At 43.3% G+C, this 25547-nt stretch overlaps 1 protein-coding gene across 1 annotated transcript in view; it reads right to left on the bottom strand.

Annotated features, from left to right (window-relative positions):
* Positions 1-1231: 1231 nt before the first annotated feature.
* Positions 1232-25547, bottom strand: part of SPAG6 (sperm associated antigen 6) — a 71789-nt gene continuing 47473 nt past the window's right edge. Inside the window, exons 7-11 of the mRNA XM_084860478.1 lie at positions 24057-24209; positions 21161-21352; positions 12641-12757; positions 10423-10568; positions 1232-4027 (exon numbers count right to left, since the gene is read on the bottom strand). Coding sequence (XP_084716604.1) covers positions 3961-4027; positions 10423-10568; positions 12641-12757; positions 21161-21352; positions 24057-24209 — 675 coding nt within the window. The 3' untranslated portion in view covers positions 1232-3960. The remainder of the gene's footprint in view (positions 4028-10422; positions 10569-12640; positions 12758-21160; positions 21353-24056; positions 24210-25547) is intronic.

Genomic DNA, 25547 nt, shown 5'->3' with positions numbered 1-25547 from the left:
CTTTAATTTGATCTTTTGTTAAGCATACACAAATACTGCACAATGGTAATAGTCTAATTGGTATTCACACTAACCCAAATTATAGGGCTGACTGCTGCATGTGGCTTTTTTTTGCCAACACCAATATTATTTATGCATTATCTACAAGAAAAATAAGGAACTATTAATTTTTATACAATAGAGTGAACACTGGCAGTGTCACTAAGATCCATGCTGGCTTGTCTTGCTTTTTATATAAATTTGAGAATGCTTTCAAAATTTTCACGCCAACTAAAAATTGTACAGCTGCCACAAGCATTTGACCTAATTACAATTGTGTGTTTTTTTAATCCCCAATAACTAAAAACGTTACTTTTTATATTGATAAAAGAATGACTGACTGGAATTATTTTGCACAGATCTAAAGTAATCTTAGCTTCTTGATGATAATGTTAAGCAACTTGTGGTCTAAACCCCTACCTAATTTCTCCATACTGTAATGAATTAATATCCCGAAATCAATCTTATTTACTTGGGAATAGAAGCTCACTCATACCAACGTTTGTTTGCTCAATTGACACATGGAAAGGTGCAACCATCTGGACACTCACCTACTTTACCCTGTTGAAGACTGTACACCCATAGCAGTGCACAAGGACTGGCTTTCATGCATCACCACTGCACATTTGCAGTGGCATGCAAAGCGAATGCATAGAACAATAAATGAGTGTCAAACACAGGCAAGGCTTTCTCCACCTCCATCTCATATCCTGATGGTTGTGTGAAAAGGCCCACATCGACAATCCATTGGTTTAAAAACCGTTGGCTTGTCATGCATGTGCAGGAGGGAGCAGGAGCGCTGCCTGCAGTGTGTCTGCCTCTTCTGCTTTTACTCAGCAGCCCATGACTGGCTCCTTCAAAGTTTGCTGAGCATGACATCTGAACCTGGACTGCTGGGATGTTTAGGGGCTAAGCAACTTAGCAGTTAACTGAACAACAAAGCACTAAATAATTGATATGGAACTTGCTTCCAAGAAATAGTTCCAGAGGAGTAGCCATGTTAGTCTGTTGCAGCAAAAGCAACAGGGTGTCCTGTAGCAGCTAACACATTTATTATGGCATAAGTTTTTGTAGACTAGAGTCCATCAGATGTATGAAGGTTTATCCTCACTTGGCAGAGGAAAAGAAATCTTGTAAACAGTGAGGTCATGTCAAAGGAATGCAAAAAGTATAGTCTGAGACTATTTAACTGGAGTATGCAAAATAAAGAGTGTATTCAACTATTTACATTGTTGAAATGCAGAATGCACCCTAAATGTACTTAGGCTGCCATACAACCTAAGTTGTATACATAACAACCATCCTACAGCGATTTATAGGTGCAATGATGCTTTCCATGGCCTTCATCAATTTAACTATAGCAACTTCTCCTGATTGGCAGATGAGATCTCTCATCCTCTTATGATGCCTGTTCTTTGCAATCCCATTATGTACGGTTGGTTACTTCCATATGTTCGGCACGTGGGATTATGCTGATACAGGTGATCTGTGATGATTTACATGCATTTTGAGTGTGTCAGGTAATTCTCAGTCCACATCACTTTGCCACTGAATTCAGTGTAAGAACTATTGTAGTTGTTTGCCATTGTGAATTATTTACTATTGGTGCTGCTTGTCTTTTGTTTTATAATTCTTGTTTTTAAAGTTGTGTTGTTTTTAACTGAAGTTGTTAGCCACACTGTAGAGTGGAAAGGCAGAACAGAAATACTTTTATAAAGAAAGAAATAAAAACTTGTCACTGTACAGCCTCCAACTTTGGTGGTTTTACTTATTATTATTATCTAATAATAATTAGATAATAATAACAAGCCATGATCGCTGTATTTGTATAGAAGAGGGCTGCATAATACCCTGTGTTATACACACACACTGTGCGTGCATGCGTATCCTTCATATACATACTTTTCAAATATTGTTGAAAACCAGCTTATAAAAAGTTCTGGATGCAAAGCACATAAATGTCACATCTTAATAAAATCTCATCACAGCCTCACAGTGCTCTTTAGTGGTCGCTAAAATTATTTCAGCGACGTAGCTCTTTCAAGGCGCTTGAAATGCCCAGCCCAGCCAAGACACCCAGCAGCTCATATTGTTGTTGGCCTGGGTTCACTTCTTTGGTTCCCTCAACAGGATGGCTAGTCTGATTCAGGCTCAAGTTCTGCAAACAGCCTGAGCTAGCTAAAGCACATGATTCCTGATGGTTGTGCATGGTTGGTCAACTTCTTTGAAGTGGCTTGTTACAAAAGAGCAAGATGAGTCTTGAGCAGGGAGACCAAAGAAGCAGGATGCAGAAGGATGGCAGGGGAAAAGAGCTTTTGTTTAGAACCCTAACTTGTTTCTGGAGTGAATGAGAGTTCCAACACCCAACAGCCTTCCCTGCCACCACAGATTTAGTCTGGATTTAGGAGTGTTAGTACGGCAGCCTAAGCACATTAGGGTGCATTCCACAGTAGCAAGATTTTACAGGATGGAATATAATTTTATAAAATGGAGTACAGTTACTAGAAGCCAGAAGGAAACAAGATTGTGGAGAGACAGCCAATTGATGTTACGATGGAAACTCCCCCTCCCTCTTGTTATAGGATACTTATAGGGTGAGGTCAGTGACAAATACCATACAAAGGCATTCTTGGTGGGGAGATCCACATCTATATTATTGCCTGCCCCTAGACATTCATTGAAACCCAAGCATCTTTCAGAAGTAATACAAGAACTTGCTATACGAGATGCATTACATTGCTTAGGATAAGTATGAGTAAATGACTCAACTGGGGTAACCTACACTAGGCCTAGAAGACAGATGAAAATCAAAGGGTATTTGAGATGTTAGTTCTGTCAAGTTATTTTTATGCTGTGCTTGACAGGAGTAACATTTTCCTTTCCAAATGTCCTTTGAATATTTATCTGTTATGGGTGCTTAGGCAGACACTGAGGCAGAGAGAAAAGGAAAAAAAAACCCACTGCAAAATGTTGGTTTAATAAAAAGGTCATACATTATTTCTGTTCAGCAATGGATGCAAAATTTTATTTTGTAGTACCCAATGCTATCACGTTGGGTAATGGGGAGGCTGTAAGAGTGCGACTTTTCATTTTAAGCACTCTCCATCAGGAGTTGTGGTAAACAGAAGTGTTGACAAATTTTCAAGCAAGGTTCAATGTTGTGCTTATTTTCAGTTTTCCTTTTAACTACTTACCAATCCTGACAAATAGTTTGTTATCCAAATAACAGTTCTCCTGAAATCCAGTCCTAGAAGTATCAGATGCGTGAAACTGTACCATGAAAAGCCTAGATGTTAAAAAGGTCAAACACCCATCAGTTTACTGGTCACATATTCATTCTTCAAGATGCCACAAAAACAGTGTGGAGGTGGTAGCAGGGGTCAATCAAGAAGTGGGGGTGCAGGGGGAGTAATTTGCCACTTGCCTGCTCGTTTGGAGGCAGTTCCTACATGGACTGAGCAGGCTGCAAATGACATCTCTCTGGGAGCCCTAGTGAAATGAATGGAGGTTGTAGAGCTCCAGTGCTTAGTGGATGGTGCTGTAAGCTCTCACATAGTAATAGTCTTATCTGCTGGAACAGCTCCTTTATTCTAAGGATCTGATTGGACAAAATGCTGAAAAGACCACAGGTTGATCCAGAAAGAGTGCTGGCTCCTCTGTTCTCAGGACTTTGAGAACTTCTGAGAAATGCAGACCTCTTAACATAGGTGCATGACAGCCTTTGTTCTGAGCATGAGCTTCCAGAAAACCAACTGTGAATCAAAGGTGGAAAGAGTATGCCTTTCTGTTGTCATAACTGATTGGTAACAGAACAGAAGGTTAAATATATCCCAGACTAGAATTTCCCAAACTATATTTGCTCGCCACTCAAAAACACAGATAGGAAAAAGAGTAATTTTTCTATCACAAAGGCTGAAGAGTTTATAGAACAGGCTGATAATTTTCTACCCTTTCCAGAAGTGCTTCAGAATATCCAGGGGAATAATATCTGAAAGAGAAACAAAAGCGCTTTGATTAAACACATTGCGCTAAAGACCAAAGCCACAACCTAACATGGAATTTGGCACACTTCACCCTGTTGAAAGAAATCAGTGAGATTTAAGTGCACTTTACTCTGTGCTGAATCATGGCCAAAAGCTATGTGCAATACATACCAGCATATTTATGAATAAACGAAAGAGTTGGATTCTATTTTTTCCTAAAACAATAATGTAATTATTAGGCCTAAAATCTTGAGTTGATTAATTGATTAGATCAGTCCACTAATACATTTTAATGGTCCTCAGATTTTAAATATTTTTACCATCTTGTAAGGGACATTCCCTCTTATGTGAGAGAGAAGGGACAATGCCTCTTCTAAGATGATGCCAGTTCTTCCCTAAGCTCCTTGGAGGAATGGTGGGATAATAATGCAATAAATACATTAAAAGTAGGCTTTGTTCCTTTAGAACTATTGATTTTTCTTGGGAACAATCCAATGGCCGCTAGTCAGCGGCTAGATGTCCATAGGATATCTAGTTTTCTGGGAACTGACCTTCTGCACTGCCTCACAGGCAGCGCGGAACAGCCTCATGCTCCGCACTTGCAAGAGGAGCACAGAGCGGCCAAAACGGGGCATTCTGGAGGGTGTGTGTCTGGGGCAGGGAAGGCGGAAATGCCAGTACGACACATCCTATGAGTCATCCGGCAGCCTCCTCCCTGGCTCTGCCTTCCTGCCGCTAGACAGCTGAAATCGGCTGTCTAGCTGCAAATGCAGGGCAGAAGTGCGGAGGGAACTGTGATTCTCTATGCTTTTCATCCCTCTGTGCTTCTCCTGCCCTGCATTGGATAGGTGGCTGCCTCCAAGTTCGGAGGCAGCCGCTTATCACCATAGGATTGTGCCCTAAATAGATTTGGGAAGGGAAGCACACTCTGGCCTCTAGGGACATCTCTTCTTGTTATTCAGTCGTTAAGTCGTGTCCGACTCTTCGTTACCCCATGGACCATAGCACACCAGGCCTTCCTGTCCTCCGCTCTCTCCCAGAGCATGCTCAAGTTCATATTCATTGCATCGGTGATGCTATCTAGCCATCTCATCCTCTGCCGTCCCCTTCTCCTTTTGAGGGGCATCTCTACACCAGCCTAAAATTCTGCATTTAAAACAGGGCTTTCTGTTTCCTGGATCACAACTCCCTTTACATGCGTTTCCTTTCCCCCCTCCCCTCCTCCTCATATCTGAGTCTTCCATTCTCTTTCATTGATCTCGCTCCTCTTCATGTTGCTTTAACTCTTTTCATGGAGGAAACTGAAGCGGAACACAGCAGGGTCATTTGATAGCTCATTATCTGCCATCTATTTAAAAATGGAACAAAGGGCATTTAGTGTAGGAGACGCCCTGGAGGGTCATGGCAGGGTCATGGCATCATGTAAAGGACCCGCAAACTTCTGTGAAGGAGCAATCTCAATTCCAGGATAGAAGCGCCATGTGAAGGAGCCCTAGGTCTAGGGGTCCCAGGGCCACCAGGAGGTTGCATCTGGTCTTCACCTGGCCCCATCCATCAGCCAGAGAGGGAGCAACTGCAGGGTGCTTGCTGTCTCCACCTGTCTCTGCCAGAAAGAGCAATGTGCTGCAACTGTTAGTTGCCTGGGACGGGAGAACAGAACGGAAGGACACTCTGCCTTGTGCCATTTGAAGGCTGCTGGGCTGGGGCAGCGGGGGGGGGGGGGTTGTTTTGCATTATTGCAATCTGTTATAAGTAGTCTTGAGGAACATTTGATTCAAAGGCAGAGGATAAAGCTTCTAAAGAAACAAGAGCCTAATCCTATACATGTTTGCTCAGAAGTGTAAGAACCACTGAATTTTGTGGGATTATTCCCAACTAAACACGCTTAGGACTGCAGCCTTAATCGACTAAAGTTCTATGGTGAATTGACTAAGAGTGCAATCCTATGCTTGTTTAGATAGAAATAGGTCCTACAACTCCCAGCATCCCCCAACCAGCATGGCTGGTTGGGGGATGCTGGGAGTTGTACGACCTATTTGTGTCTAAACAAGCATAGGATTGCACCCTAAAATATCTTTACTCTTAAAAACATAAGAGCCTATCTAATTCAGGAACCTGTTTCCCACAGTGGTCAACCAGATACCTAAGGCAAGCTCAAAGACAGGACATAAGTGCAATAGCACCCTCCTGGTTACACACTCCAGCAACCAGTGTACATAGACACACTGCCTTTGAAACTGGAGGGAGCATACAGCCATGAGGACTAGTAGCCACTGATAGCCTTTGTCTCCATGTTTGTCTAAACCCCCTTTAAAGCTATCCAAATTGGTGGATATCACTACACCTTGTGGTTGCGAATTCCATAGTTTAACAATGCGCTGTGTGAAGAAGTACTTCCTTGGTACTCCAATCAACTTCATTGGTCTACCCTGGGTTCTAGTTTTATAAGAGAGGGAGGAAAAACTTCACTTTATCCACTTTCTCCAGATCATACATAGTTTTATTCAATCATCTACTCCCACTACTTACTTGTCCTTTTTCTAAACTAAAACCCCCTAAATGTTGTACCCTTTCCTCATAGGCTTGTTGTTCCAGATGATCATTTTGGTTGACAGCTCTAGTAATTACTCACCTACTTTGGCTTTGGGGGAATGATTTCCAGCTGCCTGATGCCTTATTTGTGTCCTTACCTCAGAACAAAATAAAGATTTAGGACCGGGTTGCTCAAAAAGGGAGGAAGGACAATGAAAGGACCTTCTGGGCCCAGGTTTTATGTATCTGTTAAGTAATCCCCACCTCTGATTGGTGCCTTTCAACTTGAAGTGACTGAGAATGTTGGAGCCAATGGAGCACCTTCTTCATATTTTTTTATGACTCCCTGGAATCTCTTTCTCAGTCAACTGAAACATACCACAGATATATATAGCCCAGCTCCTTCATTTTCCACAGGGTGCAAAAGTACTTCAGTGCCAAGCTAATTCCTGGTGCATTTTGACCATGCAAGTTCTTTCTTAGCCCAAATTATTCTCTTCCAGGTAAGTCCAGACAGACATATCCTATAGTTACATGGATGTGAAAACGGCATTCTGCTCAGTTTTGCTATTGAGAGAGCACCTGCTAGCTCTAAGCTGGACTTGGAGAATAAAGATCAGACTAAAATATTGATTTCATAGTGCTGATTTTCCAGCAGGAAAAACTTGCATGTTCAAGATGTATCAGGAACCAGATTGGATTAGATGTCAATAAGATATTATTATTTTCACCATCTACACCTTGTGTGTGGAGTGGTCCTGGCCATTTCCAATTTGATGCCACTGTCTAGAAAATGGAACCATTTGTTTGGATCTATGCAAGACTGACATTTTAAGCTGGCTTCTCTGTATCTGAATTCTCTCCACCCCAACGCTGCTTGTTCATTTTACAATTAATCAAAAAAAAGAAAAGAAAAAAAGAAGAGTTGCATATTCTCCTTCAGAGGTTACCATTGAGGGAGAGCAGATATAATTACTCCTCAGGAGAACATATATTCCAGATTTTTATGAGATATACATAGTAATTACAACAAACGTTATTTTTTAATGTGAACTGCTTTGTTTGTCATTTAATCTTGAATATATATCCAAGAAAGGCCTTTGACCCTTGCTGTGAATCTTGCTCTCCTCCATTCTCACTGAAACCTGAAATTGCACCTCTACTTCCTTACTGCTTTGCTCAAAAATGACAAAGAAAAACACAAGTGTTCGAAGACTTCTCCCTAGAGAATGTTGCTTAATGTTGCTCGGATCCCTTAATGATTTTACTTGGAGGAATTTACTGCTGCCTAACTATTCCCTCTTAGGCAGGCAATCTAAGTATAAAAATCTATTCTGACTTCCTTCAGATCCAAGTACAAAGGTCAGATTAAAAAGCAGCGTGTGGCATTTAAAATGAAACAAAACAATCAACAGACAGTAAAGAACTGTACAGGAAGAACTAAGAGAGAAATTAGTTTCTTAATGTTTTACACCACACTACCGTTGTCTTTTCTAGATAAACAAAAACGTGTTTGTGAATGCAAAGATGAATCATAGGTTTAAGTTTCTAGGTAAAACTGCAAGCAATTACAAATATGAAACAAACAAGATGATCTTTCATCAGACCAACATCTGTGGATGTGGGAGTATGCAAACTTTAGAGTAACAGAGAATGCTACTACATTAACATTGCCTGAGTGCTATGTAAATAGAGACCTTGCATAATTTTGTCCATTCTACTAGCAACATGATAGTCTGTGTTTTCTCACTAAAGCTACAATCCTATGCACACTTTCTTGGGAATACGTTCCGCTAAAGTTAAAAGGATTACTTCAGACTAAAGATATATAGGATCAGACTGTTTGCTTTAAAAACACAACAACCCAGCTTATATTTTGTAGCTCAACGTAACATGAATCAGACAAAATGGACTAGCACCTTTGATCTAGTACATCTGCCTAACAGGTTAGCATAACAAAATCTCTGTGACACCAATGGTATGTTCAGTACTGGAGGATGCAATTCAAGACAAGCTTTGTAGGACATTTTCAGATCATTTTATTTTATTTTATTTACTTTACAGGTGAAACTGTTTCTGCTCCAGCAGGAACGAGCTACCCAGCATGCTAATGACATCTATGGAAAATGCAGATGACCGGCAGAGGGAGTGCAACTGCATGGCAACTTAGCATTCTGGATGGAGCAATGGCCTAGTGTAGGGGCAGCCAACTTTTTAATTCGGCTTTCACACAGCCACTTGAATGCCAATTCATTTCTGCATCCATGGAGGGAGGAAAGTAGCAGCAATATGGAAGGTTGGGGTCAAAAACACTTTCGCTTAGGACTTAGGCAGGTAGAAGCTAACTCGACAGTTTGGGGATGAGGCTACAAAGCCAAGGAACTGAGAAGGAGGAAGACCGGGGGAGGGGGCACAACTTCTGGTCCCCCAGATGTTCTTGGATTGCAACTCCCATCATCCCTTCACAACTGGCTACGTGTGTGGCCTGGGCTCATGGGAGTGGCTGTCCAACAACAGCTGGAGAGCCACAAGTTGCCCACCCCTGAGCTAGAGCTATATCTCGTATGTTCTACCCCTCTCAATGGGATTTTGTGGGCTAGATAAAATCATCTTTATAGCCAGATGCTATGTACAGGCCACTAGTTGGCCATCCATAGCAAATCTAGGATCCTGAAGGACCGTTCCTTTTATTCTGTTTGGATTCACAACTGGACATATCCGATGAGCAATCAATTGGACCAAAACCTACTGTCTGCACTGGCATTGGCTTCCTGATCCTTTATGCTGTAGTGACCACTGTTCAAAAAAGTAGCATTTCTGCCTTCTTTTTGTACACTCATCCTGAATACTGTACCTGAGGACCACTTCACCTTACAGAATTAGCATGTAGGCCACATTGTGATGGTTCAGCATGAAGTGCATACACACATGTAACTGGTGCTGGACTGCAGCAAGTCGGAGGACAGTGCTAAGGAAAAATCTGTTTTGGTTTAATAAAAGCCCTTATAGCTTCATCCTAAAATTTGATGTATCAACAGCTAAACAAGTGCCATGCCCCAAACTTCACCATATATACCAATGCTGTGATTGCTCATACTTACGTAGCCCAAAAGGGACCACCCATGGACAAGAGGGAGGTATCAGCAGATTTGGGAGACCTCTGAGGTTTGAAGAAGTACAAAGCATATTTAGAACAGCCCTAAAGTGTGGGTAGCCCTCCACTCAGGCAGCACAGTGAGGACTGAGCACTCCCAGTGAGCATCAGAATTCTGACTGACTGCTGAGAGGGGACAAAACAGAAAATCAGGGTGGGAGGGGGACTAGGATGGAGTATCCTGAAAAAGGAGGACAGAGGAAGAGTCACAAAGATACAGAAAGGCTAGAAAGAACCATGTCATTGTCTGAAAAGGTCTTTTATGGGTTCACACTGAGAAGCTACTTTTAAATGTCCCCGAGATGGAAGTGAGAGCTGCCCAAAGAAACCAATGGAAAAATCATTTATTTTAATGTAGCTAGGACTGGGCACCAATGTGTTGACCACCCCCACCCCCCGCAATCCAGTAGCAGAGATTAGAGTTCCCACTCTTTCTAACTCAGTCTCTATTTAGTGTGAAACACTTAAAATGTAACCCTGCTAATGCAAATTCCAGGGTATATACTGTACATGCTCCCAACAGTAAATTTCTCATGCAACATTAGCAGTCCATTTGCTGTTGTGTGCGCCTAACAAAATACCATTGTTGTTAAGACAATGTTGTTAAGACCAAAAAGGAAAGTCACATAAGGAACTTAAATTATACTATAAATCTCCCATGCCTTGCTTCGAAGAGAGCATAAATAAAACTCTAGCAACATTTTCCACCCTCACCTGACTATTTCTTCTGGATAACAATTGTTAATTGTGTTGATGTACTCTTGAAGAAGTGACCCAGCCTCTGCTTTTATCTCCTGAACCTTTTTAAGGCCACCACTTGTTACAAAAAGGCGCCGGGCCTTGGAATCATGGGGCAGAACCTATTTAAAATAAAGCATATAATAAGAAAGTTAATCTTCTTTTGCAAAAGTTCTTCTCTCCTGCAAAAGTTTAATATTAAAATGAAGATGAAAGAAACAAAGGGCATGAAGCAGCAGGATGTTCTCTTGCGCAAGCCTCACTGAGATGAAATGAAGGAGGACAAGAGCACAATATCAAAAGATCTTGTGCAGGAGAATTTCCATCTGGATTATGCCCAGAGTGTGTGAAAAAAGGGAGGTGGGGGGGGGAAGAATTGCAGGCACTACGCAAGGTGTTTTCATATAGGAGGTTTAAAGCAGGTTTTGCTTAAATCACTTTATAATGTAAATGTAAAACCTATAGTGGCCAGCATGCACATTTGAATTACAAATGCTTCTCTTCTGCTTTTGGGTCCATATTGGCAATGAGGATCCCATGTTCCCATTAATAGCACTGAGGAACCACAAATACAATTTCAGCCTTACACATGAAAATGCTCTCAGTTGGGTACAAAGCATTTTATTTTTAAGCTTGGCATTCTGGCCTAGACAGAAACCCTGCATCAGCATCAAATGGCCCCAGCAATACAATCCATCATTTGGGTAGAGGCTTCCCTAATCTGAACCGTTTTGGTCTGCTTAGCATGCATTGCATAGTAGCTTTTCAACTTGATCCAATTCATGCCATAACTCTCCTAATAAAATCTTAAAAGCACAAAGGTTATCCTTTATTTCACCTTGCCCTTTGTGATTATTTCTTAACCTTCATTTAATGTCCACTGAGCATTGACACCAACCTGTACTACTTACTGGAGAGACAGATTCAGCCGAGACCACTGAGTTTAAGTTATAGCATGGATTGGGGTGGAGAGGGAATGTACATCAGAGTTGTTTCATCCCCTTCTCCCCAGAAAGCATCTATGCCAAACAACAAACAAGAAGAGACTGGGGTGGGTGGCAAGTGTACCTTTCAAAATTAAGGGCAACCCTTAAAAACAAGAGATATATGGTTACACTTGTTCCATATAAAGGCACAAAAAGGGTCTCTGCTGGGTGAGAAATTTCCCTCATTAAGAAATCAGGCTTGCCTACCTCAAGACAGCATGCCAGAATCAACCACAGCTGCTGGGGGCAGAGGGATTACCTCTACTTTAAAGTAAAATCAACAAGAACATGGATCAGCATTGCACAGAGAACTATATTCAAGTTGCATGTCGCAAGTGGAAACCTGCCCTCCTTTAACAGCAACCACTTATGCTCAAAAGAGGAAAAGAAAAGTAGCTTGATTTTGTGTTTCTTGTATTTCTTGTCTCTAAAACCAGCCTACCCAACCTGGCCCTCACCTTATCTGTTTGACTATACCGCCCACCATCCCCAGCCACCATGGTTATGCTGCCTGGGGATGATGGGAGCTGTAGTCCAACACATAAGGTGGGGGCCAAATTGGGGAAGGCTGCTCTAGATTAGCACAGACTGCTCATTCCTTTCCAGGCATAGAAGAGTGTTGGATTATATTAACCAACTTGTTAATGAACTGTGGATATTGGTTTTCAGGGAGCCCAGGGCTAGAACCAAGGAACCTAACAGTCTGAAGCCAGAACCTTGCCCATGGTAAGCTATGTGCACTCAAAGGCACAGAAGGGAACAAGGATGTGGAACATTAGCCCTTGCAATTGGCAGGCAGTAAGAAGCCTCTGGACTGGCCAGCCCAGTATATATCGTAAGGACATGACCTTCTTCCCTTGTCTAGTCCATAGAGCAGGATTTTCTACCTGCTGTACTCTTGGCTCCCAGGAACTGATCTCAAGGGCCCTGAATGGGAGAACAAAAACACCCTGGATATAGAGCTGCCCACACAGTTGCAGAAGAATAAGGGACCAAAAGCAGCTGTCAGAAGAATCCTGACGCAGAAATTTATTCCCAAAGTGTTTTGATAAATAAAGACCAACCTATGCAGCTATTTTCTTTCTGTGCACAACAGCTGCCCTCAGGCCTGGCAGTGATAATCACACTTGGCAAGCTACCTGGATTGGTTTCAGAAATACTGGCCAGGCATGGAGCCCTTAAAGAATGGAAAGCAAATGCCCATTTACCTTACTGAACTGGCCCACTATGTGCTTCAGGATGTTGGGAGGAGCATCGTGCAGCAAAGGTTCAAGTGCTGGCAGATGAGTGCACTTCTGTAGGATGTTCTTTAAAGCCTTTTTAGTCTATCAAAATACAAAACACATTCAATACAGCATCAACTGATAATCCAGGCCTGGTGTATTTCAACAATGTAATAACTTCAGGTATCCTTTCCAAGTCCATCAATGAAGATCAACAATCTCGAAAATGTTTCTTTTAAATCAGTGTCTGTCTTATGGAAGACAATAAGCTTGTGAATAGGAAGATGTGCACAGGACTAGAATTTTTTTTTGAAAAGCTATCCACAACCAGGCAAAACTCTTGCATGGGATTTTGGCTATTATATTTTGCAGCGCCAATGAACCTAGAGGAGGAAGTCAAGGCAGCCACCAGGTGAAATAAAAGGCTGTGTGTGTAATGCTGGTACCAGCCTTACTGCAGTTCCTTTCAGCATAATGAATGGGCGAAATGTTTGTTTAAATGGTGCTTTAATCTTGACTGGGTATAGGATGAGGCAGGGACTTCCCAACCTACTCACAGTATTTGAGAGTGCCAATACTATGACAACTGGCTGACACAGATATTACCTAACTTGTATATTAATCCTTTCCAATCTGGTGCCCTCCAGATTTGTTACGACTGCAACTCTCATAATTCCTAGTCAGCACAGCTATGCTGGCTAGGAATCATGGGTACTGTAGTCCAACACATCTGGAAGGAGGCAAATTGGAGAAAACTGTTGTATATGCTTTGTCTGCAACTCTACACATGCAGTTTGCCACACAGAATCAGATACCTGGCATAAGATTAGGACACACACACACACACCTTTCAGTTTCTATCCCTCATCACAGGCAGTTCTAAAAATGTGCAGACAGTTTCATTTCATTTATCCAATGCATTTCATTTATCCAAAATAGAGCTTCTGTATCCTGCAAGAATACCTGCCCCTCCCTTGTGACCACCTGAGCTCTACAAACTTCACATGTAATTAGATAAGGACATGATATTCTATCCCCTCTGCACTCAAGTTGCCAGTGGATAAAAAAGTTACAGAGACTAACAGCTTGTATCCAGCTTCCCATTTTAGGAGTTTAAAAGGTAGACACAACTGAGCTACGCACAGTCAGGCATTTTAAGCCCTTTGTGTGGTTAACTACCATGCACCTCTCAACTAAACCGGAATGCTGTACTTAGACTGAGACTGGGTCCCACTGGCATCAAGGAGACAGGCAGCTAGTCCTATTCATAGTTTTGGCTGCTAGTAGAGGTGCTGTAGCTCAGTAACAGAGCACATGCTTCTATAGAGAAGGCCCCAAATTCAGTCCCAGGTAGCCACTGCCAGATTACTGGAGCACTGACAAATCTGCACCAGGTAGACCAATGGTCTGGGGCTCAGTGTAAGGTGGCTTGCATATGTTCATATATGCTTCGGTGCAAGGCTGCTTGTGCACCATCACAGTTCAAGCAGCTGCCCATGCAGTATTAACAGAGGCAGAATCATATCGCTCTGCTCCATTAGCCTTTTAAAAAACCCCCGCCCCGCCCCCAGCATTGCTACACTGATTTGTCAGCACAGGCTTGTACGAATGCTATTAGGATCGCTCCTCCCCCCTCCTGTCCTTTTGCAATAGGCCTTTCAATATGGCCCAACTGTCTTGATTCACAGGGGGAAAGTTCCTATTTGCTGCCTCTCTGTAGGGGAGCCTTGATAAGTTATTTGTGGAAGTAGTTGGAGTTGTCATTCTACAGCAGGGGCGGGAAACCTTTTTGGGCCCTGTGGACACATCTGGAAATTTGAGAAATTGGTGCTGGGAGGGGTGTGGCTAGTCACAAAGGACAAGTAACCTGCCTAAAAGACAAAGGAGAGGTGGTGCCTAAGGCCTAAAACGCTACATATCTCCTCTGAACCCTTTTCAGTGCCAACAGAAACATATTTCACAGAAACAAAACTCTTTTTTCTCTCCCCTCTTTTTGCCAGCCAACTCATTCTTCAATATGTCTTTTTCTCTCATATTCTGGATCACTACTCATAGACTCCCCCCACCCTCACATACACCATGTATCCATCATGCATACATACATGCATACACACAAGTCTCTCCCTTCTCCTCAGCATTGCAAGCACATGAAAAAACACACTCTTTTGCAGGATCTACCTAAAATCCCTGCTAAACCATCTCTCTCTCTCTCTCTCTCTCATTCTCTCTCTCTCTCTCTCTCTCACACACACACACACACAGCCCCCATCCCCATCCATTCAGACATACAAGCACACGGCCCTCCTCAACCCCCCCCCCAGGTTCCTCCCTACTGGCTCCCCCAGCCCCCAGCCCCCACTGGCTTCTTGTTGCTCTCCCTCCACACTAGATTCCTGTTGGATTCCTAGTTCCCACCCCACCCTTGCTGCTTAGCTCAGCTCCCCCACCCCCAGCTTACCAGACAAGAATCCCTCCCCCACCCCCGTTTTTTTATTGGTGGCTGGCCACACTGCAGAGGAAAGCACTGCTTTCCTCTGCCCACCATCTTCATAATGCCCACCATCTTCATAATGCCCACCATCTTCATTTCCTAAGAATGTCTCTGAGCCTCACGTGTGGCCCAGAGGCATTCATGGGAAATGAGGATGGCAGCAGCTGAAGGCCCTCACTTTGCTTTGAGGCAATCCCAGTTGCCAGTAAGAACATATGTTAATTTTTAAAAGTGGGAAGGGCAGGGCACCTTGGTGGACATAAAGAAAAGTGTTTGCGGGTGTACTGGTGTCTACAACCACCACGTTGCCTACGACACTGTTTAGCTTCCTCCTCTTCCCCACACCCAGTGTCTAGAACTTAATTTTTTGAGGGAGAGATGGAAACATCTCATCTATTAGTCTTCACCTACCTACACCTACACACACCTACACACACACACACACACACACACACACACACAGCACCTTGGCTCAAAGCCTTACCTGCCAGATTTTCCTCTGGCTCCATCTCCCCAGATGACAAGTATTTCCGGAATCAAAAGTTGGCAACCCGAAGCAATAGTGACCATTAAACTAAGCGTATACATGAATGCTAAAAGGGCCAAAGCGGAGGATGCATGAAATGCATTTATGCATTTAATCTGCTATTCATCCAAGAAAGGTGGAGATATCACTCCAGGGCAGAGGACATGGTGCATTCACATGCACAAGATCCCAGAATCAATTACTGGTCTCTCCAGTTAAAAGGATCAAGTAGCAGGTGATGGGAAAACCTTCTCTTCTGTCTGAGACCCTGGAGAGTGGCTTCCAGTCAGAGCAGATAATACTAGACTACATGGACAACTAGTTTTACCCGGAATAAGGCAGCTTCCTAATCTGCCATTGGCACCAGGGGCAACTTTACTCCCAGGGTGAATAGTAGCTTCCAGGTGGGAGTTTCATCAGGATTGCAGTACAAGGGGAAAGGATTAACCTCCTCTTCTTCCTGTCTGCCATGGACTGGAAACCAAACAGCTTCCTACATATATGAAATGCATTTGCACATTTTGGACACTGTCTACTTTGGCCTGAAGGCATCATGCAGTGCATGGCCAGCCATTTCCCATACTGCAACTACTGAAATCCATTTTGAACAGCTCCCATAGTGTAGAATACTTGCATTTTTCTCAACCAATTTTTCTCAATTCTTGCCTTATTTATAACACGTTAGGCTATGACTAAGTGGTAAGTTAACACATCAGGCAGTAGGCAGAGAAGAGCCTTTGCAGAGATGATAGTGGTGGCAAGACTTAGAGGGCTGGTATGGGAACTGGTATTACAAACTCGTTTTGGTTTTTGGCTGTGAAATATTGGAAGAGAAAACTCCCTGGAAAAGACCCTGATGCTGGGAAAGACTGAAGGCCAAAGGAGAAGGGGATGGCAGAGGATGAGATGGCTAGATAGCATCACGGATGCAATGAATATGAACTTGAGCACGCTCCGGGAGAGAGCGCAGGACAGGAAGGCCTGGCGTGCTATGGTCCATGGGGTCACGAAGAGTCGGACACAACTGAACGACTGAACAACAACAACAAAGCATTTCCCCAGTGCTGATGCAGCAGGGCCAGTTGTTGTTGTTCAGTCGTGTCCGACTCTTCGTGACCCCATGGACCATAGCACGCCAGGCCTTCCTGTCCTCCGCTCTCTCCCGGGGCGTGCTCAAGTTCATATTCATTGCATGGGTGATGCTATCTAGCCATCTCATCCTCTGCCGTCCCCTTCTCCTTTTGTCTTCAGTCTTTCCCAGCATCAGGGTCTTTTCCAGTGAGTTTTCACTTTGCATTAGGTGGCCAAAATATTTGAGCTTCAGCTTCAGTATCTGTCCTTCCAATGACCAGTCAGGATTAATTTCCTTTAGGACTGACTGATTTGACCTCCTTGCAGTCCAGGAGACTCGTAAGAGACTTCTCCAGCACCACAGTTTGAACACCAGACTACCACAGGCATGGGACACAGGCAGCGCTGCAAGATCACATGATTTCCCTTGCAACAGCAGACTAGCATCCAGCCCTATGTGCTCCTGTGCAGTGGAGCATAGCATCAGCTTTCAAATCTGCTTACACCAAAATACTTCAGCAGCACAAGGTCAGGGATTAGAGTGGGGGAAAAGGTCAAATTCTGACTTCCACTGTAAGGCAAAAGTTATTTCTGAACTGTTTCCACAGGGCCAAGCATGAACACCGGTCTAGCCCTCTCTGCCCTGTGTTGTGGATGCTGTGATATGAGGTCACCACGAGAAGGCTCCTGAGAAAGCAGAACGGCCTGATTGGTACAGCCTCTACAGGCTGTATGATGAGACGGCACTGCCGCACCTGCACCAGGAGGACTGCCCCCCCCTTCCAGTGCCCCTGCAGCAATGAGTGCTGCAAAGGGCAGCGGCCACTGCCGACAGGTATCCAGTGAGGCGGCTCAGTGTACGCCACTGTAGTCAATTAGATGCCCCCCTCTGCACAGGGACATCCCATGGCACATCTCTAGCTGTGTAACAGGCCAAGACAATCCTGGCAGTTCCGATTGCAGTAAGAGATCCCACCCCCACCCCACCCCACCCCACTTCCCCGGTTCTCTTATGTTTGACTTCAATTATGATTCTTGGTTTCAAGAGAGATACAACTTGGAGCTCCTTTGATAATCTGGAAAGGTATGTGTGCTCAAGTCTACAGAAGCAAATGGAGTTTAAGAAATGTATGGTCAGAAAAGAGAAACACAGAGAGAGAGAACAACTTATGGACTCTGTGCTAGAGTGGCTTTGCTTGTCTCTTATGTGGGGAGCCCAATATGTGCTCTGTGTTACTTTCCATGTGGCGCTCCCTAGCCTGTATACTTCTGAATAAGTTGTTACACATTACACTCCAGCTGCTATTCTCAAAAGGAAGCAAAAATCAAGAGAGGCCCCCAAAACTTTCCATGACTCAGACAATATTATGTCATATCCTGTGCAGCAGAAATGGTAAATACGAACACCCTGACCTTAACTATATTTTTCTTGGAAGTGAGGCCCAATTGATATGTTACTGCAACACTGGGGGGAGCCACTTTCATATAGCTTCTTCCCATGCTGCTCTGGCAATGGCTACACATGAAGCAGAATGAGGTGGTAGAATCCTGATGTTGCAGAATAGATTGTACCATTTCAGCTTGAAGGTGGGGAATTATATTTTTTTAATGTTTGCCTATGTTTAAAACAGATACTTGCCTGCAAGCAGAAAACTAGCACAGCCGAACTTTTCGTCCTGCTACACTAGATCTCTATCTGCAGGGAGTTCGTTTTCACATAAGATAGCATTCAGTTTGAGATGGCAGTCTGCTCTTCCACCTCATGCTGAGGCAAATGTTGCCCATATCAAAGACTAGACAGAGGAACCACATAGATGGGCCAGTGTGGCTCACAGGGGGAAGTGGCTCTAACAGAGCTGCAATAATGTGGAAATTGGCCCACTAGTTTTTAATGCACCACAGCTCAGTGAAAGAACCCCTATTTTGCATGCAGAAGATGTCAGGTTCAAACCCCGGCATCCCCAGTGAACCCTGGCATCCCCAGTAGGGAGACCTTGACTTGAGACCCTGGAGAGAAACTGCCTTTCAGAGACCATACTGCACCCTTCCCCGACCTGGGGTGCTCCAGATGTGTTGGACCAAATGGCTATTGCTGGCTGAGAATTATGGGAGTTGCAGTCCAACACATCTGGAGGGCCCCAAATTGGGAACTCTGCTATACTGGTCTAGATGTACAAATAGTCTGTCCTGGGATACAGCAGCTTCATATTTTCCAGTGGGACTTGCTCCCACATAACGTTGGCTTGAATCATAGCTAATTGGGTGGGTTTAGTGAGACCAGAAGGGCTTAAAATGGGAAAATTGTAAAATTAAGTAGCGCAATGCACCCACCAACTGTAGTTTGGTATCCGTTATATTTGTGGAAATGATATGCAGATTGTATTCATTACATGCAGCTAATCTACGCAATCAAGCAGCAGCACTCACTATGTATTTCCAGTTCTGCTGAGCAAGTTGCTCACCCCTCCCCCACAATCTAGTACGAATTACCTTAATACCAGTGTTAAACTGGTTGCTTATCCCTAACCTAAAGCGGCTTGTTTAGATTATTTTTTAGCCCACCCTGTCTCAAAGCCTGAGGATGGGAAGCAGCACTTAAATGTTACAAAAATGCATCTATTTTTAATGTTCACAATTTCTAGCCCACCTTTTGACCAGGATCAATCCGTCAAGATGGCTTATAAAAAATAATAAAACATTTAAAACATATTAAAATAGGTGATAAATACAAGAGACAGAAAATTAATATTAAAGTGCAACAGAGACAGCAGAGGAATCTGATTACGGGTGCAAACCTATGCCTGTTTAAACATAAAAATGTCCTACAACTTCTAGGGTTCCCCAGCCACCTATGGCTGCCTGGGGAATGCTGGGAGCTGTAGGACTTTTTTCTGTCTAAACAGGCATAGGATTGCACCCTAAATAAATGTTAAAAGCACAGTTAAACACATAGGCCATAATTCTCCTCATGTGCACCATAAACAGAAGGATCCCCATAAGTCTCAGAGTTGGGGTAGCCACTTTTGAGTCACCAAAAAAGAGGATAATAGAAGAAACACATCTGCATAAAATGAGGATATGCTAATTTATAAATATAGATGCAAAGTTAGAAATAATTACTATAACTTAAATAGAAATACAATACATCTGACCATAGCATGGAAGACTGTGACCAGCTGACCTGTGTGCCTGCCTGTTCAATCTGCTGCCCAGGTGCTAAGTAGTGATGGGCAACCCTTCTTATTGTTCTTTATCTATAAACTGAAACTGGACCAGACAGCCCTTCAAACAGAGGACTCTCCTCTGTAAAACAAGACACCTGGACACCCTAGAGTCCTGTCTCAACCCCCCTTGCCCCCATGATTTGCATGTTGTGACCAAGTGTAGGAAGAGAACTTGATAAGGACAAGGGAGAAGCATGTAGGCCTCTCATTTCCTGGAGCAGCCCTCTGTGCTGACGGAGGGAATCGGGGGAGACAGGGTTCTAATGAGCCTTATGGGGATCTCTCTGCATGCAGGCTCTGTGCTCACGTGAAAAAGCTTTGAACTTCAACTCTCTCTCTCTCTCTCTCTCTCTCTCTCTCTATATATATATATATATATATATTAAAAACAGTGTATTATTGTTAATCCCATGGCCATGATTGCCTCAATCCCAGCTAGGAGCCATACAAACACAGATCCCTGTGCTTCACTAGATGACGAATTGTGCACACAAACAGCTTCTGCCCACAAGTCCCCCTCCTGGTTCACCAGCTACGTTTTCATGTGCACAGCCCCAGGTGGAGATTCCAAATACCACCAATCAGCTGTTAGCACTAGGTGTGGCGGTGAGGCTAGACTCAGTCCCCTCCAGCAATCAACTCCATGCCAAACAAACAGCATAATTCCCTACATAATATCCTGGTTTGGAACCAGGATCTCTCAGGCACTGCCTGCTCCCTATGAACTTCCCCAAATGCTTCATTCTGCCAGAGGCCCTGCTCCAGATTCCACCCCCAGCAGAGGGACATGGAGTGAGTATGTAGGCGACAACATTCTCTGTGGCAACACCTTGGGAGGTTTGGTTAGCATCCTCCCTCCTAGCCTTCCATCATCATAAAAGTGTCTCAACAAATGGTTGTGTAGCGCCAGTGGATTTTGATCTCCTCCAGGTTCCTTTTCCTTTCTGCTGCTATCTTGTTTTTTTAATAGATTTTTTTTGTTAGTCATTTTATCTGATCGTTGGCTGCCCGGATGGTGTTCCATTTTGGGACTGAAAAGTGTGTTACAAAGTTTTGAAATCAAGCCAACTCTAAATTACTATGCATCTCTAACTGGGGCAATATGCACATAGCCTTGGTTGCTGCATGTGCATTGGCATGGAGCTGGATCAAGTTTAATCATCATCATTATCATCATCAGCAAATCGACTCACTTTGACTTGAAGATCTTCTGAACTTTCAGTTGCCATATACAGCGAAAGCAAGGCAGGTAACACATTTGCTACCGCAACAGCACGGGCATGTTCCGGAGTGTGTCTCCCAATCTGCCCCAAAGACCAAGCAGCTGCCGCCTTAATATGATCTTCTGGCTCTTCTGACAAGCACACCGCCAGCTGTGGAACCCCCTGTGGTATTAATCAAAAGCACAAAACATAATGAATCCAGGCCAGGTTTGGAGAACCGTGTAGAGACTGTTGGGGGAGGGAGGGGGCTATAAAATGCTTCTCTTCCTCTCTCTCTCTCTCTGTGTATATATACATATTCTTAACTCAAAACACCTATGAGGGCTCTGTCATTTCTATGGCCTGTAAGAATATTCTTGAACGCTATGAATTTAAGCATCAGAAGGGTATTAAATCTGCCAATTTCTCTGAGATAAAGGCAGTTAGAGCTGACACGTTTATTGCTTTCAAAAGGATTCAGAGAGCAGGTGCCACAATTCAGGCAGCAAACAGAAAGCAAAGCTGGTGCTTTTATCAGGCACTGAAATTCCAGGGTTTCAGGTTTCCTTCTCAGGTTTTCTGGAAAGCAACCAAGCAGTGCCTCTGTGCCCCTTCCATTCATTTCAATAAGACTTCTACATGGGGCTACCACGCAAGCCCCACTGAAATGAATGGATAGAGTGCAGCCACAATGCTTGGGGGGGGTGCTTCTTTCCCCCACCCCTTTTCCCCTCCAGCAGGAATCTTTTATATATTTAGGTTCTTCTTCTTTTCCCTTCGTTCACTGCACACAATAAATTTAAACACAGCTAACAAGTTATTATTCATGTGGGCACTGACCCTTATGGATGTAGACTGGAACTTTCATCAGTCAGATTGCCTTTTAGTCCTGACAATTTTATAATGAGAATACTTTGCACATGTGTGTGCGCCCGTGCACACACACACACACACACACACACAAATCAATAAATTCTACTATCCATCAGGAACCATTTGATACATTTAAAAAGAGAGAGGGAGAGAATACCATCAATGCACACAAGGCATTGAATTATTAGGTTTCCCTCCTTGCTGTCAGGTTATCTAGCAGAACCCGTTGGAGGCTGAGAAGCCTCAGACACAAAAGCTTGCTACACAGTCTACTCATTTCAAATAAAACAATGCAGGAAAATCAAACTATATTTTGTGTTTTAAGTGATTATCCAGTTCCTAGGCTTGCACATACAACAGAGTTTCAGAACTGCACATCTTTTCCCTCCCAGAATGGACCACGGTGTGCTGTGTTTTGTTTTCTACAGCATATATTCTTTTTGCCTTAAGTATACCACAGCAGGAGCAAAGCAAGGCACACTGACATAACAAAAGATGGCCTGTTTTATAAATTCTAATTTTAAAGACAATTAAAGCTTAGACATCAAATATTTATTCTAAGAAGCCATTTGCCAGTTTCCTTTCTGCTATTTGGAAAAACACAGCTCAATTAGCATCTCATGAAAATGCAAAACTGCACCAGCAAACTAATCCATAACCTTTAAAAAAAGGGAACAACCTCAAGTCTCTGCTATTCCACTGCATTCCAGGCACAATGAGTAGGAACATAACTCAGGTTGTAGAGTACAATTTAATACAGTCAGGGAAACACAAAAATTCTACACTGAATACCTTTGTCCTCTAAAAACAACCCCAGGCAGTAGATCATTATTATCTTTGAGAATTTTTTTAAAGGATAGAAATAACGGAGGGTACTTAATAAACAAAAGGCACAATCCAGCCATATGTAAACACTTTTAGGTCCCACTGATTTCAGAGAAGTGAGAGAATTAAACATGTGTTTAAGATACATCTAAATACATTTAACTCTGGCTGGATTGCATTTAAAATATTTTTTTTCTATACCATGACTAAAGATGAGATCAGATGAGACACATTTTTCTATAGATAACATCTTATACAAAGCGAAATCTTTTAAAGAGAATTAAGGCGTAATCCTATGCATGTTTAGACAGAAAAAAAGTCCTACAGCTCCCAGCATCCCCCAGACAGCAAAAAGTAGGACTTTTTTTCTCACTAAACATGCATAGGATTGTACCTTTAAGCATTTTCATGAGCAGGTTATGAGTAGGATCCCAAGTTCACTCTTTTGGAAGCAAAAACCACTAAAATCAACAAGACTGATACCTAATTGTGTTCAGATGTCATAGTGAAGGAAGAATTCTCCTAGAAGTGTGAAATGATCTCTTTTTCCTTTGAAGCAGTTATTTTCCTCATTGTCCTACTGATCTTAATGAACATCCAGCATGGTTGAATAACCAGGCAACAAGCAATACTGTACTTTGTTTTTATTTATTGTATTATATTTATATCCTGCCTTCCTTATAAGGGGCTCAAGGCAGCACCCATTGTGCTAGCGTAAACAATCTCTAGCACAACACCAATAGTGTTTGCTGTTGTTGGAGGTTTCCCTGCAAAAGCCGTCGCACCAGCAAACGCTACTGGCACTGTGCTAGAGATCGCTGACACTAGCACAATGCAATTTACATTAGCGATAGCGTTGCAGTGGATACTACCTATGGCTTTCTCCCCTCCCCCCATTTTATCCTCAGAACAACCCTGTGAAAAAGATTAGACTGAGAGGTAGCGACTGGCCCAAGAACACCAACGCCTCTCACGGCAGAGGGTATTTGAATCTGGGTCTCATCCTCAGCCCTACTCGGGTGTCACAATATGTTTCTTAGCAACAGTTTTGCATTCTCGGTCTTTGGCCTGCCTTGCCACTCTGGTGAACAAACTGCTCCGGCATCTGCCCTGCGCAGCAACCAGGTACACTTGTGTTGACTTCTTTGAATCCCCTTATGAGTGTAACAATCGAGAACCAGGAACTAACCTTGGAGATTATCACCGCCATGGCCAGGTTCTCCGAATGAGCTGCCACATAGCCCAGCATCATGATACCTGGGAGTCTAACATTTCCTTTGCAGCTGCCAACACAGTCAATGACAGCAGCAACTCCCCCTGCATTCACTATAAGCTGTGAAAGCTGAAAGCAGATAGATGTGAAAGGTTGTTAGAGATACAACAGTTTTTCAAGCAGCTGTTGAATTGTACAATCAAGCAGTCCTTTGCCAAATCTACTGATGATGCAAAGTAAAAAGGAGCTAATCTATTTATATGGATATAATTGAACGGAAGATGCCCCTAATGGTCAATCAGCCCCACTATATGCTGAATATATGTTTACAGGTGCATACAGCAAAGCATAAAATAATGCAGTCTCCTTCTACTGGATCAGCCCCACTATATGCTGAATAGATGTTTACAGGTGTATACAGCAAAGCATAAAATAATGCAGTCTCCTTCTACTGGATGTGCTAGTGTGAACCCCCATGGACAGCTCAGAGTACAGCTCAAGACATGGGGCTTGCTACTAAGCATTATTAATTTTTACGTGAACAGCTGGATCTTGTGGGTGCAGAGAGTTTGATGTCCACAAGAACTTCTACATTTGCTTGAATGAAGGAGCAGCATTGCACACATAAAAGGGGTGTGTATGTAGATTGCTGCCTCCACTACATATACAACACGTGGGGGATGAGGAACAGGGTATAAATCATTCACATCCATAGTTGTCCCTACTGCTGGTTGTCTCTACAACAGAAAGCTGTCCCTACTGTTCAAGATATCCACCTGTGCATATAGGAACAAAAGGAAGCCGCCTTAAATTCAGTGGAGGCTGGTGGCACCAGTGTCAGCGGCACTACAGATCCCCTCCGGGTTTCAGTCAGAACTCTAAAGGAGCTATCCATGCACTCTGGATAACTCCTTTTGAGTCCTGACTGAAACCCGGAATAAATTTACTGCCCAACTGACACTGGGGCCACCAGCCTCCACTGCTTATACTGAGTCAAACCATTGGTCCATCTAGCTCAGCATCATTTACACTGACTGGCGGTGTCTCTCCAGGATTTCGGACAGGCATCTTTCCCAGTTCTACCAGGAGATGCCAGGGTTGAAACCAGGGCCTTCTGCAGGCAAAGCATGTCCTCTACCACTGAGCTTACAGAGGCAATTGCCATATACATCCCAGTAGAGAGTGAGGCATCCTTAAATTGATGTAAGTGGGATTAAGCTCGGCCAACCATGTAGGATTGTGCTCATAGGATATATTTAGGTCTGTCCACATTCCCGGATGTCTACATAGGCATTGAACGGTATGGGATCTAACTTCTGTTTGTCACAGAACTTGGCTTCCTTACAACCTCCGCCTTGATATTTTAAAATCAAGAAAAATTTGAAACTGATATAGTCAATGGCAGCCTTTCCCAAGCTGGTGCTCTCCAGCTGTGTTGAACTACAACTCCCATCATTCCCCACCAAC

Source organism: Heloderma suspectum, chromosome 5 (genome assembly GCF_057233095.1).
Source record: "Heloderma suspectum isolate Gila_16-S chromosome 5, 16-S_ref, whole genome shotgun sequence".
Classification (NCBI taxonomy): domain Eukaryota; kingdom Metazoa; phylum Chordata; class Lepidosauria; order Squamata; family Helodermatidae; genus Heloderma; species Heloderma suspectum.
This window is presented reverse-complemented; position numbering and strand designations above follow the sequence as displayed.